The following is a 17,153-nucleotide window of genomic DNA, read 5'->3' on the forward strand; positions in this document are numbered from 1 at the left end:
GAGAACCACAATCAGCATCATGAGTGGAAAATGATACCCGTAATTAACGTATGATGCAGACTTGTAAAGTCCGGGTCCCGTTGAAAGTAATCTAAGGAAACAAAATGTATATTTCCAAAGTTAAGGGTGGGAAAAATATATATCCACTATTGTCCGCTGCGACAACAGACAGATCTACCGGTAACTCAGCTTTACCCCACTTCCCATCAGCCCGCGTTTGCTCCACCCCTTCTTTTTGATTCGCTCGTAGAACACATAACAGAATAAATCTCTAAAATAAATACATTACTAAAATATACAGTTGCAAATACATATTATACATGGTTACACATATTTACGAAGAAAGACTGTACACTGAGAGAGTTTTCAAAGCTTTAATAATAATAATATAACTTTCATCCCAAACCGTTTCTTTGAAAGGTACCAACACGCTAGTAGGATCACGCTTGCAATGCATACCGTATTGGGAAATTCACGGTAGATCGTCCTCAACTTCCTCCTCATGAGTATCGTCTTCAAGGGCGTCTTCCTCATTATCGGAACATACCTTTCCTTTACAGACAATGTTTGCATAAACTTAGGGGTTGCAGTCTTTCTTGGTGCGCATATTCTACTGGTCTTAATCTTACCTTTTATACTCGAGTGCTGCTGGTGGCCGTTAGAAAAATTCCATAAATTGGCCGCTTCACTGAATTAGCCGCAGGGCTGAACATTTGGGGAAAAAGTAGCGGCTTATAGTCCGCAATTTTCGTTACTTTACAATCGCCAACTCCGACTTCTGTCCTTTAGCCAACAGCAGCGACAGCGAAGACCAATCCAAGAGCGAGACGGCGGACGTGAAAGTGGCCGTCTCGCCCAAATGTCCGGGGCGATCTCCACCGGCGGGCCACAAATACCACAAGACGGGCGACGGTGACCAATCGCAGCACCGGGACAACCATGGCAGGTCGCCGCGGGTTTACAAGTGGAGCTTCCAGATGTGTGAGTGGAATACTTTCCCTTAAAAAATTACGTGTTTACGTAGTAATGGGGATGATAACGACCAAATAGGAGGACATTGTTATCGGCCCGATACGAAAGAGAGCAAGAATGTGAAACCTGACACCACGGTAAAATATTCGATCAGCCGACACGATTTGTTAGAAAGATTCGAAGCATTTCTTTTCCTCATGAAACTACGTATATTTGGATTTTCTATTGGAATACAAGCACAACTTGGTCATGTCTCCTCTTTACCTCTTTAAAAATGTGCGTGAGTCACTGGAGAGTTCCACCATCATCAGTCGCATGGAGCCACAGTGTAATAGTCAATCATCCAACACTAGATATTTTGATTTTTCTATCCAAGTAGTAGCACGACATGGTCGTTTCTCCTCTCTATCTCTTCATAATGTAAGTGAGTCACTGGAATACTCAGCCATAATCCGTCACATGTATAATATTCAATCAGTCAACAATGTGTGTTATTAGTATATATTTGGATTTTCTATGGAGATACTGGCGCAAAATATACCGTAAATTCCGGACTATAGAGCGCACCTGATTATAAGCCGCACCCACCGCATTTCGGGAGGGAAACCGATTTTGTACATACACAAGCCGCACCTGTATATTAGCCGCATGCGCTCACATTGAAAAAACTCAATATAAACACGAAATTAACCCATACCCGATACAGTCCAAAAAGCACAGCCGGCAAAATGAACGGAAAATGATACCGGTACTTAAGATTTAATGCAGACCTGCAGAGTCCGGGTGCCCGTTGAAAGTAATCCAAAGAAAAAAAGTTTATATTTCCAAAGGGAAGGGTGGGAAAAACATATATCCACTATTGTCGGCCGCGTCCACAAACACGTCTCACCTTTACTCCACTTTCCGTCAGCCCGCGTTTGCCCCGCCCCTTCTTTCTCATTTGCTCGTACAAAACATATCAGAATAAGTTTCTAAAATAAATACATTACAAAAATATACAGTTTTAAATCCATATTATACATGGTTACACATATTTACAAAGAAAGACGTTACACCGAGAGAGTTTTCAAAGCTTTAATAATAATATCATAACTTTCATCCCAAACCGTGCCTGTGAAGGGTAGCAAAACGCTACTAGCAACACGCTCGCAACACAGTAGACTGCTCTGTTAAAAAAAAAAAACGTAATTGTAGTAAGCACGGTAAACCGTCCTCATCTTCCTCCTTATAACTGACGTCATCAAAGTCGTCTTCCTTCAGTATGGAAAAGAGACTTTGTCACATAGACGTCGTCCCACGCTCCCTCATTCAAAAGCACGCTAGCATCACGCTCTCAAAGTAAACTTTACGTGCGGTAGCTCTGTTTCCTTCTCTATCGGACTGCTCGATTGCGTTTAGCTTGAAAGTTGCGTCATGTGCCTTTCTTTTTGCAATTTGCATGATGAGGATATGTCTACGCTAGTTTAATTTGTGCACAAGCTAAGAAGTTGCAGTCTTCCTCAGCGCATATATTCCACTGGTCTAAATCTTACCTTTTGTACTCGAGCGCTGCTAGCGGCCGTTACAAAAATTACAAAAATTGGCCGCATCACTGAATAAGCCGCAGGGTTGAACGTTTGGGAAAAAAGTAGCGGCTTATAGTCCGGAATTTACGGTAGTCTTGTCTTCCCTTTCTCTCTTAATGTAAGCAAGCCACTGGATATCTAAGCCATAATCAGTTGCATGGGCCCATGCTATAATATTCAATCATCCAACACTGTCTTCAGAGGATATTTAGATTTTATATAGAATTGTTGGCACAACATGGTCGTTTCTCCTCTCTATTTCTTCAGATTGTAAGCACGGCACTGGAGAGCTCGGTCATAATCGGTCGCATGGAGCTATGCTGTAATATTCGATTATCTGACATTGATTGTCATTACAAAATATGTTGGTTTTCAATAGACATCATAGCACAACTTGGTTGTGTCTCCTCTCCATCTCTCTATAATGTGCACAAGGCACTGGAGATCTCCAACGCCACTTTTTCGAGACATGTTTACCGAACCTTTATAATGTCTTTGTGATTTCTCGTCCACCAGCTGACCTGGAGAAAATGAGCAGTCTGGAGAGGATCTCCTTCCTTCAGGATAAGCTCCAGGACATCCGAAACCATTACCTCTCGCTCAAATCGGAGGTGGCCTCCATTGACAGGAGGCGCAAGCGCATGAAGAAGAAGGAACTGGAAAGTGAGTAGAGCACCAAAATATGAGTCGAGCACCGATTGCGGAACTTACTACAGAGAACTTGGATGATCCAGAAGAGAAGTTTTCTAGAGAGCATTTGACTAATTCAAAAGAGGATATTTTATTAGTTTGCCAGAGATCCCCTAGATAATCCAGAAGAGGATCTTTCAGGAGTTTGCTACAGATATTTAGATGATCTAGAATAGGATATTTTAGAAATGTGCTAGGGAAGACTTAGATCATCCGGAAGTGCACGTTCTGTCATATGGTTACTATAGATCACTTCGATGATATCTAAGAAGTTTGCTAATGGATGTTTGGTGATTGTGAGTGTATTCTTTACTCTAGCCACCTTCCACTGGGGCCATATGGCTTCGGGATATCGATTGATTGATTAATTGCTAAAGAGCAATTCAACGTTTCATGTGATTATATTTAAAAGGTTTGCTAGAAGGTACTTGAGTTATTTTTTTGCTTGGAAGTACGCGGGTGATCCAAAAGAGTGAAGACAGAAGTTTGACCGAGAAGATTTGGATGATCGAGAAGAGGATCTTTTAGTAGTTAACAAGAGAGCACTTTGATGATCTTGTAGATCATTTTTTAGACTTTGGCTGATGATCATTTGGAAGATCTAGAAGACAATATTTGAGCAGTTTGCTTGCAAATACTTGCATGATCGAGAAAAATATGTTCTCAATTTTTTTAGAGAGGATATAGATCATCCAAAAGGATCTTTCTGGAGTTGTCTTAAAAACAATTGAATGATCCAGATGATCTTTTAGAGCAGGGGTCAGGAACCTTTTTGACCCAAAGAGCCATAAAAGCAAAAATGTTTTAAAAAGAAATTGAGAGACAAAATTGAAAAAACTGCCAAACACGCTCTCTAAACAAAAGCGAATTCTTCAGCACATTTGATCTCACTGTGTGTCATTTGATGATTTCATCAAATGTATGAAATGATAATAATGCCAAATCCTGTGTCCCAAATCAATGTAACGTAAATTTCGGACTATAGAGCGCACCTGATTATAAGCCGCACCCACTACATTTTAAGAGGATAATCGCTTTTGTACTAGCACAAGCCGCACCTGTATATAAGCCACATGCGCCCACAATAAAACATGTAACACAATCACGAATTTAACCCAAATCCGACTTTGAGTCCCGCGATTGTATAAAGTACACAGTCCAAAAACCACAGCCGACAAAATGAACGGAAAATGATACCGGTACTTAAGGTTTGATGCAGACCTGCAGAGTCTGGGTCCCGTTGAAAGTAATCCAAGGAAAAAAAGTCTATACTTCCAAAGGTAAGGGTGGGAAAAATATATATCCACTATTGTCCGCGGCGACAACAGGTCTCACTCACCTTTACCCCACTTCCCGTCAGCCCGTGTTCGCTCCGCCCCTCTTTTTTAATTCGCAAAACATATCAGAATAAGTGTCTCAAATAAATACATTACAAAAATATACAGTTGCAAATACATATTATACATGGTTACACATATTTACAAAGAAAGCCGGTACACCGAGAGAGTTTTAAAAGCTTTAATAATAATAATATAACTTTCATCCCAAACCGTGACTGTGACAGGTAGCAACACGCTACTAACAACACACTTGAAAAACAAACGGGCCTGTTAAAAAAATATACCGTACTTTTAATAGTCACGGTAAACCGTCCTCATCTTCCTCCTTAGAACTGATGTCATCAAAGTCGTCTTCCTCTGTATCGGAAAGAGACTTTGTCACATAGACGTCGTCCCACGCTCCCTTATTCCAAAACACGCTAGCAACACGCTCGCAAGTAAAGTTTGCGTGCGATAGCTCCGTTTCCTTCTTTATCGGATTGCTCGATTGCGTTTAGCTTGAAATGTGCTTTTCTTTTTGCAATTTACATGATGAGGGTAAGTTTACGCTAATTTAATGTGTGCACAAGATAAGAAGTTGCAGTCTTCCTCGGCGCATAAATTCCAGCGGTCTAAATCTTACCTTTTGTACTCGAGCGCCGCTGGCGGCCGTTAGAAAAATGACATAAATTGGCCGCATCACTGAATAAGCCGCAGGGTTGAACATTTGGGAAAAAAGTAGCGGCTTATAGTCCGGAATTTACGGTAAATATGCCATTTACAATATGTCTTTCAACCTTCAGTTAAGAGTGTTGAGGCCATTTTTTCCATGAAATTTGTCCTTCATAACGGTTTCAAAACAATGTGCATGCAAAGTTCTTTTGTAAAAATGTCACAAATGACTGCAAACGATAAGCATATGGTCATATTCACTTTGGGTGTAGACTGCACTGAGCGAGAGAGAGAAGGGATCCGCCCACTTGTACTGCTTACCCAATCAAAGTCCTTCGCCAGCGTATCTATTCATTGGTTTAAATGGTTTCTTATCCAACTTCTGCATGAAGTTGCTTCGGCTTCATATGGACCGGGATGAAATCGCTTGACTTTGGAACGCCACAGAGAGATGTGCAAAAGTTACCTTTTATTTCGGCGCCATATGTACTCATGAAAAGAGCCATATATATATATAAATATATATATATATATATAAATATAAAGGTTTTCTAAAATATCACTTAGATGATCCAGCAGAGATCCCTTTTGAGGTTTGCTGTAGCCAGACATGGGACCAAGTCACACATGTGCAAGTCTCAAGTAAGTCTCAAGTCTTCACCTTCAAGTCCCAAGTAAGTCCCAAGTATTTTTTTCTTGGGCAAGTCAAGTCACAAGTCAAGTCCCGAGTCTTAGATTGCCAAGTCCAAGTCAAGTCACAAGTCATAAAAACAGCGACTCGAGTCGACTCGAGTCCAAGTCACTAAGTCTCAAGTCCCCATGTCTGGCTGTAGCACACTTGGATGATCTCAAGCCTTTTTTCCCCATCCGCAGACACGGCGGCGGCGTCGTCTTCCTCCTCCTCCTCCTCGCCCTCCTCCAGCTCACTGACGGCAGCCGTCATGCTAACGCTAGCCGACCAACCGGTATCGTCCTCCTCGTCCTCCTCGCAGAACTTATCGGTGGAGTGCAGGTGACAGGACGGATGGGAGAGGGCTCGCCGCGGCACCGCGCACTTCACCAGCAGTATCCTGGGGCCGCTCGGCGCCCTTCTCGCTTCCCACGGGAGCTTACGGTCCATTTACAAACTCTAACAGCCGGGGCACAATTCCAGTGACAAAAAGAAAGAAAAAAAAAAGCACTATTTTCTATCGACAACTGTTTTTTCGGCAAGCTATCGGCACTTAAGTGCACTTTCGGGACAGTTGCGCGGGGGAGGTCCTTCAAATTTGTCCGAACGGATTCCCAATCGTCTTTCTTGTGAGATTTCATCGGAATAGGCCGTTTTTCAAAGCAATAGATCGCTTTCTCTTCTCTTTTATGTTCTCCCGCCTGTCTTTCTCTCCTCCTTTTTTCCCTCCTGTCTGTCTTTTTCTCCTCCTTTATTTCCTCCCGTCTGTCTTTTTCTCCTCCTTTATTTCCTCCCGTCTGTCTTTCTCTCCTTTTATTTCTTCCCGTCTTTCTTTCTCTCCTTCTTTATCGCCTCCAGTCTTTCTTGCTCTTTCCCACCTCCTCAATCGCCTCCAGTCTTTTTTGCCCATCTTCTTTATTGCTTCCTGTCTTTCTTGCCCTCCTCCTTTATTTCTTTCTTTATTCAATTCTTTTTATATTGTATTACAGGCCTCTTTTTCTCGCGGTGGATGTTTTCATCGACTGCCTGCTAATGAAGGACAGAGTCCATTTTTATCCGAGCTTACGTTTTGATAGAAGAATTTTCGGACCATTAAGGGCAAAAAAATTTGTATCGTGATCAATTTCCCTGTCCGTCATCGATTGACAACTCGTATCTCCTTCGGGCACGCGCGAGTCTCGGAGGTCACTGGTAGCCACGATGGTTGGAAGATGGTATGATACTGTAGTGCCTTTGAGTTATTTTCCACGTGGCACTTGGAGGGAAAGACAGAAATGTGATGGATTGAGAACGCCGCAGGGAGGGATCGATCGTGTGCGTTTTGACCTACGTCATCAGAATGAAAATCGTAGAAACGGCAGACCTATAATGTGCGTTCGTACCTCCGTGGTCCTCGGAACGATCGACGGAGAACCAACGAGCTGATGAACGTCTTCCACTAGATGCTAATTGTACAAACAGACCAATTATGTGCATTTGTACCTACGTGATGGCTTTCATGAGAATGACAGTGGCATACCCAAAGGACTCATTACGTGCGTTTGTACCTACGTCATCGGAGAGATAATGGTGGAACCAACAGACCAATTATGTGCGCTTATACCTATGTGAAAGCGTCCTTCAGGGTGAGAATCGTACAACCAACGGACTGATGGTGTGCATTTGTTTGTATGTGAAGGCTTTTATCGGAATGATAGAACCAAAGAACCGATGATGTGCGTTTGTACCGACGTCATCAGAAGGATCATGTCGAAACAACAGGCAGGTTGCGTGCGTTTGTACCTACGCGAAGTTTTTCTGGAGAATGATAGTCGGAGTAGAACCATCGGACATATTATGTACGTTTCTACCAACGTGAACGTCTTCCACAGAACGCTAATCCTACAAACAACTGACCGATAACGTGCATTTGTACCTTCGTCAAAACGATAATCGTAGAACCGACGGGCCGATAGCTTGTGTTTGAACCCACGTGAAAGATTTCATCAGAAAGATGAACGTAGAACTAACAGACCGGATCGGTTGTATGCGTTTGTAGCTACGCGGAGGTGTTCATTGTTATGATAGTCGTAGAAGCGACGGACCGGAACGATAATGCGTATTTGTACCTTTGTGAAGGCTTTCAACGCGATGATCGTCGTATAACCAATAGACTGATTGTGTGCGTTTGTTAGTACGTAAAGGTTTTTGACAGATTATCGTTCCGTGAAAGCGTTCGTCACAAAGGTAATCGTAGAACCAACTGCGTTTGTACCTCCCGAAGGCTTTCGTCAGAACGATAGTCGTAGAACCAACTGTATTGAACTACTACTGAAAAGCGTGAAATGAATGGCAACGTTATTTCACTTCCTCTGCCTTTTATGATTCGCTTTTGTTTCCCCATCTCTGCATTTTAACTTCATGATTCATCAATTACCATCACTTGAAAACAGCCATATAAGGTATCGACAGCCAAAATGAAGCTTATCCCGTGTACAGTGTTTGTAAACCAGAAGAAGATATTTATGTTCATATATCCTCAACAGTCACGCTTCTTTTCAAACTGAAATCAATTGCAAATGTGCGTTTCTACGATACTGTATACGAATCGTTTTCAGAGACCTCGACCTGACGATAACCCGGAGTTACGCTTGGTTTAGCACTTGTATGTCATTTTTGTTAGAGATTTGTATATCCAGAAGTGTTTTGGAGTCCAGTTATTTAATATCTTGCACTGTTAATAATGTACTTTTCTGTACAGACAGTTTTATGATTTTAATTGTACTTTGTGTAAATATTGCGCCAAGGCACGCGTGTCCTCCCTTTTTTCCCTCTTATTCTTTTCATTTATATCGTCGTTTTACTTTCCCCCCCTTTTTTATCTCACGTTTCACTTACTTTGTATTCGTTTTTATTAGTTCGTGCTCGTAAGAGAAGAATGTTGGTTTTTATCGAGGCTAACTGGAAAAATGTTAGTCATAGATTATGATAAAAAAAAGTATTTATTAGATTCATTCTATGACGTTAATGTGTAATTTATTGTACAAATGCAAAGAAAAAGCCTCTGTTTGAAATAAATGCCATAGTTTGTGAAATATTTTACTCTGTTGCTTTTTTTTCCTATTCTACGGTTTATTAATTTTATATTTACTCTTAATTTTAATAACTCGAGCATTAGTACATTTTTTCTGGTACGGTGTGGGCGGGAATTAACCGAGAGTATAATGAAATATCATTGGTTTTATAGTGTGTCAATCTCAACCTAAACCAATGACGTCTCAATATTAGATGCTGGCATATTTAAATGTATCACGTGCTGTTACGTAAAATGGCATAATTTACGTATTTTAATTTTAAGATAGTATGTATACTTCACTTATTGATTCATAAAGCGTACTTTTTTTTCAAATCACATGAGTCGGGGTAACATTTCCTCATACAATGTCGGCGTGACACGGAATTCAGTATACTGAATTTTGATTGGGCTTGAATGTGTCCATCTCTCTCTAATCCAATGAGATTTCAGTTCTCTGCCCTTAATGCTGCTAGCCAATGTTGGCCTTCGAAAATATTACGTCTCGCTAAACGTACTAACTTGTTAGCATTATTAGCCGCTAAGACCTCGTCGAGAATGGATAACTTTTACGGTAAGTTGACACTTTTGAATTGATTTATTTCATTAATATATTCTGTTTTAAACATTAGAAATAGACCACGATTAATTTGAACGAGAACAAAATGAATTAAAAGTAAGTTAGCATACACGTGGTTCGCTAACTAAACGAGATTAAATTACAACTTTTCGAAATGTATCTCTCAGACTGGTATTTTTCGTCTTATTTTATATGTCAAATGATATTGTGGTTTTATAATTCATACACGTAAGCATTATATTTGACAATTAAGCAAATTAATAGTGTTTTAATCATTTTTAGTACATCTATTGAAGGAAATGGACTTAACAATAATTAAACGCTAAATCATTATTAAGTCCTGTTTAGGCCTTTATAAATAGTGATACATTCTGATAATTAAAAATATTTTATTCATTTTCCCAAAGAATCAATCCAAATACTTACCGTTTCAAAATATCAGCTTGAAATCGACCTTTGGAATCGTTGAATCATTTTATCATTTTAAGTAAATTCCACAACTAAACACAACTCTGGGTATCTTAAATCTCGAGTTTTCATTAAAAAACGATTTTCTAAATAATAATAATCGTATAATGTAGTGTTTTCTCTGTATTAATAAAGCATGGCAGAATTTGTATAGTATTTTAATTTTAAAAAAAAGCAAACAACCCTAGGAGTTGTTTTGAGTACAGTATTGTTGTTTGCGAATAAACAAATATGCTTCAAGCATAGTAATGATAATGCATTAATTCCCTAATATAGTATCTTATTTTTTAACCTGATGAGCCGAATGGCATCACACCACATTGTAAGGTCATTTTACAAACTGACAAACATTGAAAAAGGGTTTAAAACCAACTATAAATCAACAAATTCATTTTTTCAATTCTTCATTTTTCTTTGTATGAATTGGTAACTTATTTCACTTTGAAAAAGGAAACACAACTAGGAGATGCTTTGCAGATTTTTTGTTTGTGAATCAGAGAAAAAAAGCAATATTATGAATTAGCATCATTTGGGTGCTTTGTTATTCTAGAATATCATATATCATCTTTTTTTAAAAAAAAAAAAAAAGCACACAGATTTAATAACATGGAAATTGCCCCCATTAAATAATGGGATGTTGGTTTCCCTTGTTAAACATAGGAATCTCTCATTCTTTAACTTGTATAATCTACTGGGTGTCTCAAAAAATGTACTCACTCTTTTTATGTGTTGCAGATATCCTGAATTACTGAAGCCATGGGCCATGGCAGGAAATCAACTTAGTTTCGAAGAGAGAAAGTTTGTCCTGAAATGCTATTGGAAGACCGAAAACGCCACTGAAGTGCAACGTCGGTTCACAAGTGAATTGGCAAAACCGCCACCCACGCGCCGGACTATTGCGCGCACCAGAGACAAATTTGAAGCAGATGGAACCGTACAGAATACCAACAATAAACGTTCGGGACGACCACGGACATCTACGTCCCCTGGAAAAGAACTGCAGGTGCAGGAAACGCTCCTTCGATCACCACAGAAATAAACTGCTCGGGAAACCCACATCTCAAAAGATAGCGTCAACCGCATCATGAAGCATCTGCATTGAAAATACTAAATTCCGAGGCGGTGTCGTGCTCTCAACGAAGACTATCCTGACCGGTGAGTCGAATTTTGTGAACGGTACCTGGCAAAATGTGCAGAAGATGTCGAGGATGCACACAAAATTGTGTGGAGCCACGAAGCAACCTTCAAAATAAACGGTACCATTAACCGCCATAATTGCACGTACTGGTGTCCTGCAAATCCTCACGTAACAATTGAACGCCATGTAAACTTACCGGGGGTAACGGTGTGGTGTGGGATATCCGCATTGGGCATCATAGGACCTTTCTTTTTCAACGAAACTGTCAATGGTGAGAGCTCCCTCAACGTGCTTCAGGAATTTGTTGGTCCACAGATTACAGAGATGTTTGGTGACGATGGTGAGATTTACTTTCAGCAAGATGGAGCACCTCCCCACTACCATCGCGATATACGAGCGTACCTCGATGCAGTGTTACCTGACAGATGGATTGGACGAAGTGGCCCCACTGAATACCTTCTAAGAGTGAGTACATTTTTTTGAGAAACCCTGTATTTCGCTAGCTATGTTTACAACTGACACTCTGGTTTATGTATTATCTTCTAGGAGATATGTGCTGCAACAACAAGATCTACACGGTCAGACCGCCAAACTTCTCCAGATTCGGGTTATGGCTGACGAAGTGAGCACCTCTTTAACTTCACGCTACTTATTATATTGCACTTATTTAATTCCTCCTGCATCTTTCATAAACCCCCCAGTCGCCATCGATGGCCTCTGGGACACGCAAAGATATTACTTTTTAAATTTCAATTATTACCCAATACCTATAGAGCCCTATTTGTCTGACGTATTGAAGCTGCGTGTGCATTGTAGAGGCAGAATTCATGTCGGTTTGTAGCAGCTCAATGACACAAAAATATCGTAGATCATGGATAGGAATGACTCAAAATGGCACAAAGTATGTGCTAGTGACAAGATACGACGTTATTTTAGTCGTCTGCGTCGACCAAAAAACGTTCTTTGGATCAATGCTGGATTTCTTCCTTTAAAGGTACTGGACAAATTGGCCTTGAAAGTGCTTGACTTTGGCAATCAAAAAGGTGTACAAACCCTGGACTGTCATCTTGGCATCAATTTGGTGAGTTTCTTCTTAAAGTATCTCAATTTTATTTCCATTTTTCCTCCTGGCATCTTGTATAAACCCCCAGTTGCCAGCGTGGTCTCTGGGAAATGCAAAGGTGCAAGATCAATTTTAGAATTTCCAAAACTGGGAGACCTTTTTGAAGCTCTCGGTTATTTCACCTCTAAGACAATAAAAATTGTGATTTATTTCATTGGTTAGCTTCAAATCTTTTGGTACTCTGCAGTCTTTTTCATTATCCTAATTTGCTTTTCAGTGTGGCGTATTGGGAAGAAGATAAAAAAGTCTCTGAGTTATTGACGTTTTTTGTTATGGTAAAAACTTAAAAAGTCTTAGAATATAATGAAACGGTACTGTCAATTCTCAACTACAGAGTGCACCTGATTAAAAGCTGCGTGTGCAAATTTAAGGAATCGCCTAGACCTCTTTTGTCGCACCGAAATTTAAGCTCCGGGCTTAAAAGAACATTGTGTAATATTTAGTGCCTCTTAGTGGTAGAAAAAACTTTCTTTCCGTATAAACGAATCATTGAATTGAATACAGGGTAAAAATACTTGCTCTATCATAAACATGTTAATTGGTATTCAAACAAAAAAATCATAGGTGTAGAGATTGATATTTCTTTTACGTGGTGTAATCCGACATAGTAATCTGTCATGTTTGTCTGGTGTCTTGCTGCTATGCTGTTCTTTGTGGATTTTCTTTTTTATTTGCCTTAGACGACAGTGTCCTCTAGTGGTCAGGTCTTACACAAAGAAATGGACTCATTCACGTCCATTTATTACAGAGTGGGTAAATGTACAGTGCAGGAAAGTAACTCATTGTGTCGCTATCAAGACACTCGATTTTGTCGCAACAGAATGACGTTGGAATGAGGAAGCGAGTCAAACCGTCGGAACTTTCCATCTATTGGCTCATAGGTGTCGTGGCCGATTCGCCCGTCGCTGATAAATCGGTGGGGCTGCCTCCTCATTTGCGACAAAATAAATACAGCACAGGATATGTGACAACATTCAAAACAAATGACGCAACATGTGACAAATTACGCAACAAAATAACAGAATACGCGAGAACACGTGTGACAAAATACATAAGACATGATGCATGAAAAAATACATGACCGAGTATGAGACATAACGGATGACTCGACGCATGACAAAATAAACGATGAGAACAATCTACACATGGTAAAAGAAAAGAGAACATACCCAACCAGAATGAGAAAGTACATGATGCGTAACAAAGTATAAGACGAAGGTTTTCATGAAAAACGCGACAAAATTACACACCATATTAAAAGGCAAAATACATATAAAATGACAAAGGTCAAAAGAAATGGCCAAATGCATAGATCAATATTACATTGCATTTATGTCCCTAAGGCAACAAGTACCCTAAACAAATGCAAAAACAATGTGAAAATCCTGGGACTCATTTGGGAATTTCTTTGGTCGCTGCTAGTCGTTTCATTATTGTTTTCATTGCATTATTATAACCTCCGGTCTCTAGGCACTATTATAAATATTTTTACCTATATTTTTTCTTTAAAGGTATGGTGCGTAATTTGAGGTGTTCTTAAGCGGATTAAAAGTAAATATTTTCTCTATTAGGTACGTGTTAACAATATCCCACTGAGTTCAAAGAGCTCCTTTTTTTTCCTCCACCGTGCCCATCTGCATTTATTTTGCCTTTATCACGAGTGTTCCGGCCACCGGGCGCATTAGGCTGGAGGAAAGGAAGCGGGTGGGGGGGTGTCGTGAATCTTTGTACGCGCTCAAGATTTTCTTCAATTGTGGTATGAAAATAAGAAAAGGACGGCTACAAATAGTCCAAATGCCACCTCAATACCGCCAAGAATTTATTGGAGCGTATCAAAGGAAGACATGCACGTGCAACAGTGGCCGCAATGATGATTTCAGCCAGATAATGGCATCTGCAAATTGAATATTTTGAATTAACATACATTACCTTTTAAAGTCTATGCCACGTTTGTCCTAAATATGCACCAGATTTTTTTTTTTTTTTTTTTTGAATGTACACAATTTTCTTTCAATTTTCTCTAGACTGCCTATCCACCGGGGTCTCACAAAACCCTTTGAGAAACACTTTTTGGGTATTGCACAATTTATTTACGTGTTAATTTATGTGATATACATTCATTTTTATATATACGTGTATGTCTGCATTTGTCAGGATCGGTCCTCCGTTCTTCTTGATATAAAGAAGGCCTAACTCACTGTATTTACCAATATGTTTTTGGGTGTTTTGTTTTCCACCTTTAGATGGCAGTAGCGATGCACAACGGAGCTGCTCCTTCTGTGAAAAAAGTGAACCATTTTGCTTTAAGAGCAGAAATGTTCCTCTCTGTTAAGTGCGGAGGAGGAGGGGGCTTATGTCAATCATCCGACGGGAGCCACTCGTGCCTCCTTCGGTGGGGTCAGCCAGGTCGTTGTGTTTTCGTCGTCTCCAAATAGAGCGCCCCGTTATTTCCACCCCGCCCGCCCGCAGCTGTTTTTCTGGTGGTTGCCAGGAAACGGGAGGGGAGGAAGGGGAAACTCTTGAAATGGTCGGGCGAAATGCTCCACTTTCCATGAACTCACTCGCTCGCGCTCTCTCGCTCCTTTCTGGGTCGTACACGTGGAGCCCAGACGTGACTCGTTTTTTTTTTTTGTTTGGGCGCCATTTTGCAAATAAGGATCGCGCCGTTCCCGTTTCCACTGGAATCTGCTGGCTATGTGTCTGGAACACTTTCCAGGCACAAGTTCACTTCCTTGGGAAAGACTGGAGGATTATTTCTGTAGGTTCAAGTTGAAGGGCTGTCGAGTCTCATAAAGGGGGCTATTCTAAACATGCACGATCGTCTGAGCAAATGAGAATTCTGTAATATAGTTGTTGTTATTCGCAGTCAGTCGAGTCCCAGTGATTTTTAAACAATTTATTTGTATACTTAACTGCCCTCTACCATAAAACAAAATGACTCTGCAGTACAATTACACTAAAATGCCATTTTCGGTTATGTTTATTGACTTTGTGAATTTGTATATTGCTTTAATGCTAATATTCTCCAACTAATGTCACTTTCAGTTACGAGTGCATTTTTCACCTTTAAAATTTCTCCAATATGTCCTGTCCCAATGTGAACTGTCTCCCCCGTCTGTAGAAAACATCTGCCGGCTATTGTTTTAGTCACACAACTTTTGGTGGAAAACATTCTAGAAGAAGAATAAGTAGCACTCTTTAATCCTCCTATTTTCAAGGTTTACGAATGAGGAAAAAGCACAGGTCCACCCTGTTATGTTTAATATTGGGAACCAATATTTTTTGTAATCTGGTTAATAAACACGTTAAAATCTTTCGCAGATATCCTCGTATACAAGCCTATTTTTCATCACAGTAGTAATGGCCTTAAGCATACAGTTCCCCTCGGTTAATGCTATGCACTGTAACAGGGGATACATTTTCCTTAGTCATGTGCTGAGTAATTGGGAAAAAAATATATATATATATATCCTGAGCTGGACCTATACAGTTGTAGTTTCCAAGCCCCTCATACATATGAAATGTTAAACACTGAATATTTGACCATTTTGGGACTGAAAGTTACCATGCTGAAATGGCACCCAACAGGAAGAATGACCCGTATACTTATTTACTGCGATCAAACATAAAAAGTATACTAGTGGGCTATAAGCCATAATCTGCGATATAAAAAAACAAAAAAAGTCTTGCAATATTTCAGTACATTTGTCATGATTCTGGAATATAGTGTTTTAATCGCGGTACAGAAAATGATCACAATATTCTAATTTTTTCAGGACTTCATACGTGAAACAAGTTGTTTTTTCTGTGTCAATGGTTTATTAAAATGTATATTCCATACATCTCAATACCGAATTTGTATTTCCATGTAAAATTACTATTTGGGGAATGTATGTATGGTTTATCTTTATTTACTAGAAATAACTACATTTTTTAATTTTCTTTGGTGATGACAGGATTTGTTAGTAAATAATATTATTAAATATGTTTTCTTTTTTATATTAAATGTGTCTAGTGTATCCATTTTTTTCCCAATCTTCCTGAGATGAATTCAAAAAATGATGATCGCAACAACAGGAATTGTCGAAGGGAATCTGTTAAATAATAAACCAATCACAGGCCGACGTCAACAAGTCAGTCCGCCCGTAATTGGTCAATGTGTTTCCAATCAACACAGCTCAAAATGGCTGCCCCGGTTAAACATGGAATTTCAATAATAATAATAACCCACTAGCACATCGAAAACGGGACTTTTCTATTCCGAATGTGTTTTTTTGTGAGGGGGACGGGAAGTTTCCCACATTTTTTAACACTCGACCTATTCTGCGAATTTTGGAAATCAATTGAGGCCATCATTGGGCAATATCGCTTTCAATCAACAACAAACCTCAAAATGGCTGCCCGTCTTTCTCAAACGTGAGCATTTTTTTATCCCACTAATGTATCATTTTAATGATTGGCTGGAATTAAACGTCCAGCAATTCTCTCACCATTTTGTACGTTGATTTAAAAAAAATAAAAATCTATTTTAAATGTGTATTGCGAATAGAGCACCACCGTACCCACTTAAGATTTACACATATTGTATTTGTCTTAACACTGTTTTATTTGACTATTTGATTGAAGAAGAGAATTACAGTCCGCGTCTTGTCCATTCAAAAATAACTTCAACGCTGAATAATGAGTCAGCGCTTCTCTTAGGAGAGCCCCTTTCCTCTCTTGTCCGGTAGGGGGCACTGTGGCTCCAGGCCAAATGGCGGCGCCCTACTTTTCGGAGGTGTGAATGGAGAATGAGATCACAGCAAATCCGCTTGACAGCTTTAGAAACGTCTGCGGCGTGTATTTGCTCGTGTTTTTTTCTCTCCACGCTTTATCTTTTGACACGCTCGGGAAGTGAATGGCAA

The 17,153-nt window shown here is 39.8% G+C and overlaps 2 protein-coding genes, 1 long non-coding RNA gene and 1 other non-coding gene across 7 annotated transcripts in view; all 4 read left to right on the plus strand.

Annotated features, from left to right (window-relative positions):
* Positions 1-8,966, plus strand: part of arid4b (AT-rich interaction domain 4B) — a 67,291-nt gene extending 58,325 nt beyond the window's left edge. For all 3 annotated transcript variants that reach the window (XM_088351237.1, XM_088351240.1, XM_088351239.1), the window contains 3 exons: positions 790-981; positions 3,054-3,200; positions 6,092-8,966. In XM_088351237.1, coding sequence (XP_088207363.1) covers positions 790-981; positions 3,054-3,200; positions 6,092-6,234 — 482 coding nt within the window. In that variant the 3' untranslated portion in view covers positions 6,235-8,966. The remainder of the gene's footprint in view (positions 1-789; positions 982-3,053; positions 3,201-6,091) is intronic.
* Positions 8,967-9,404: 438 nt separating this feature from the next.
* On the plus strand, positions 9,405-15,114 carry LOC148354545 (uncharacterized). Of its 2 annotated transcripts, none has more exons than XR_015852380.1 (6): positions 9,405-9,514; positions 10,724-11,143; positions 11,442-11,591; positions 11,673-11,748; positions 12,121-12,207; positions 14,493-15,114. It is a non-coding gene; the product is annotated as an uncharacterized LOC148354545 (long non-coding RNA). The 2 variants fall into 2 exon arrangements; XR_015852381.1 differs by lacking the exon at positions 14,493-15,114 and adding an exon at positions 12,467-12,502.
* LOC148354546 (small nucleolar RNA SNORA14) lies at positions 12,255-12,383 on the plus strand. The gene has a single exon (XR_015852619.1). It is a non-coding gene; the product is annotated as a small nucleolar RNA SNORA14 (small nucleolar RNA).
* A 1,307-nt stretch (positions 15,115-16,421) lies between the features above and the next one.
* Positions 16,422-17,153, plus strand: part of LOC148354547 (uncharacterized) — a 44,977-nt gene continuing 44,245 nt past the window's right edge. Inside the window, exon 1 of the transcript XR_015852379.1 lies at positions 16,422-16,665. The gene's annotated coding sequence lies outside the window, so the exon portion shown is untranslated. The remainder of the gene's footprint in view (positions 16,666-17,153) is intronic.

The sequence above is a fragment of the Urocampus carinirostris genome, chromosome 13, assembly GCF_059441175.1.
Source record: "Urocampus carinirostris isolate Australia breed hairy pipefish chromosome 13, RoL_Ucar_1.0, whole genome shotgun sequence".
Classification (NCBI taxonomy): Eukaryota; Metazoa; Chordata; class Actinopteri; order Syngnathiformes; family Syngnathidae; genus Urocampus; species Urocampus carinirostris.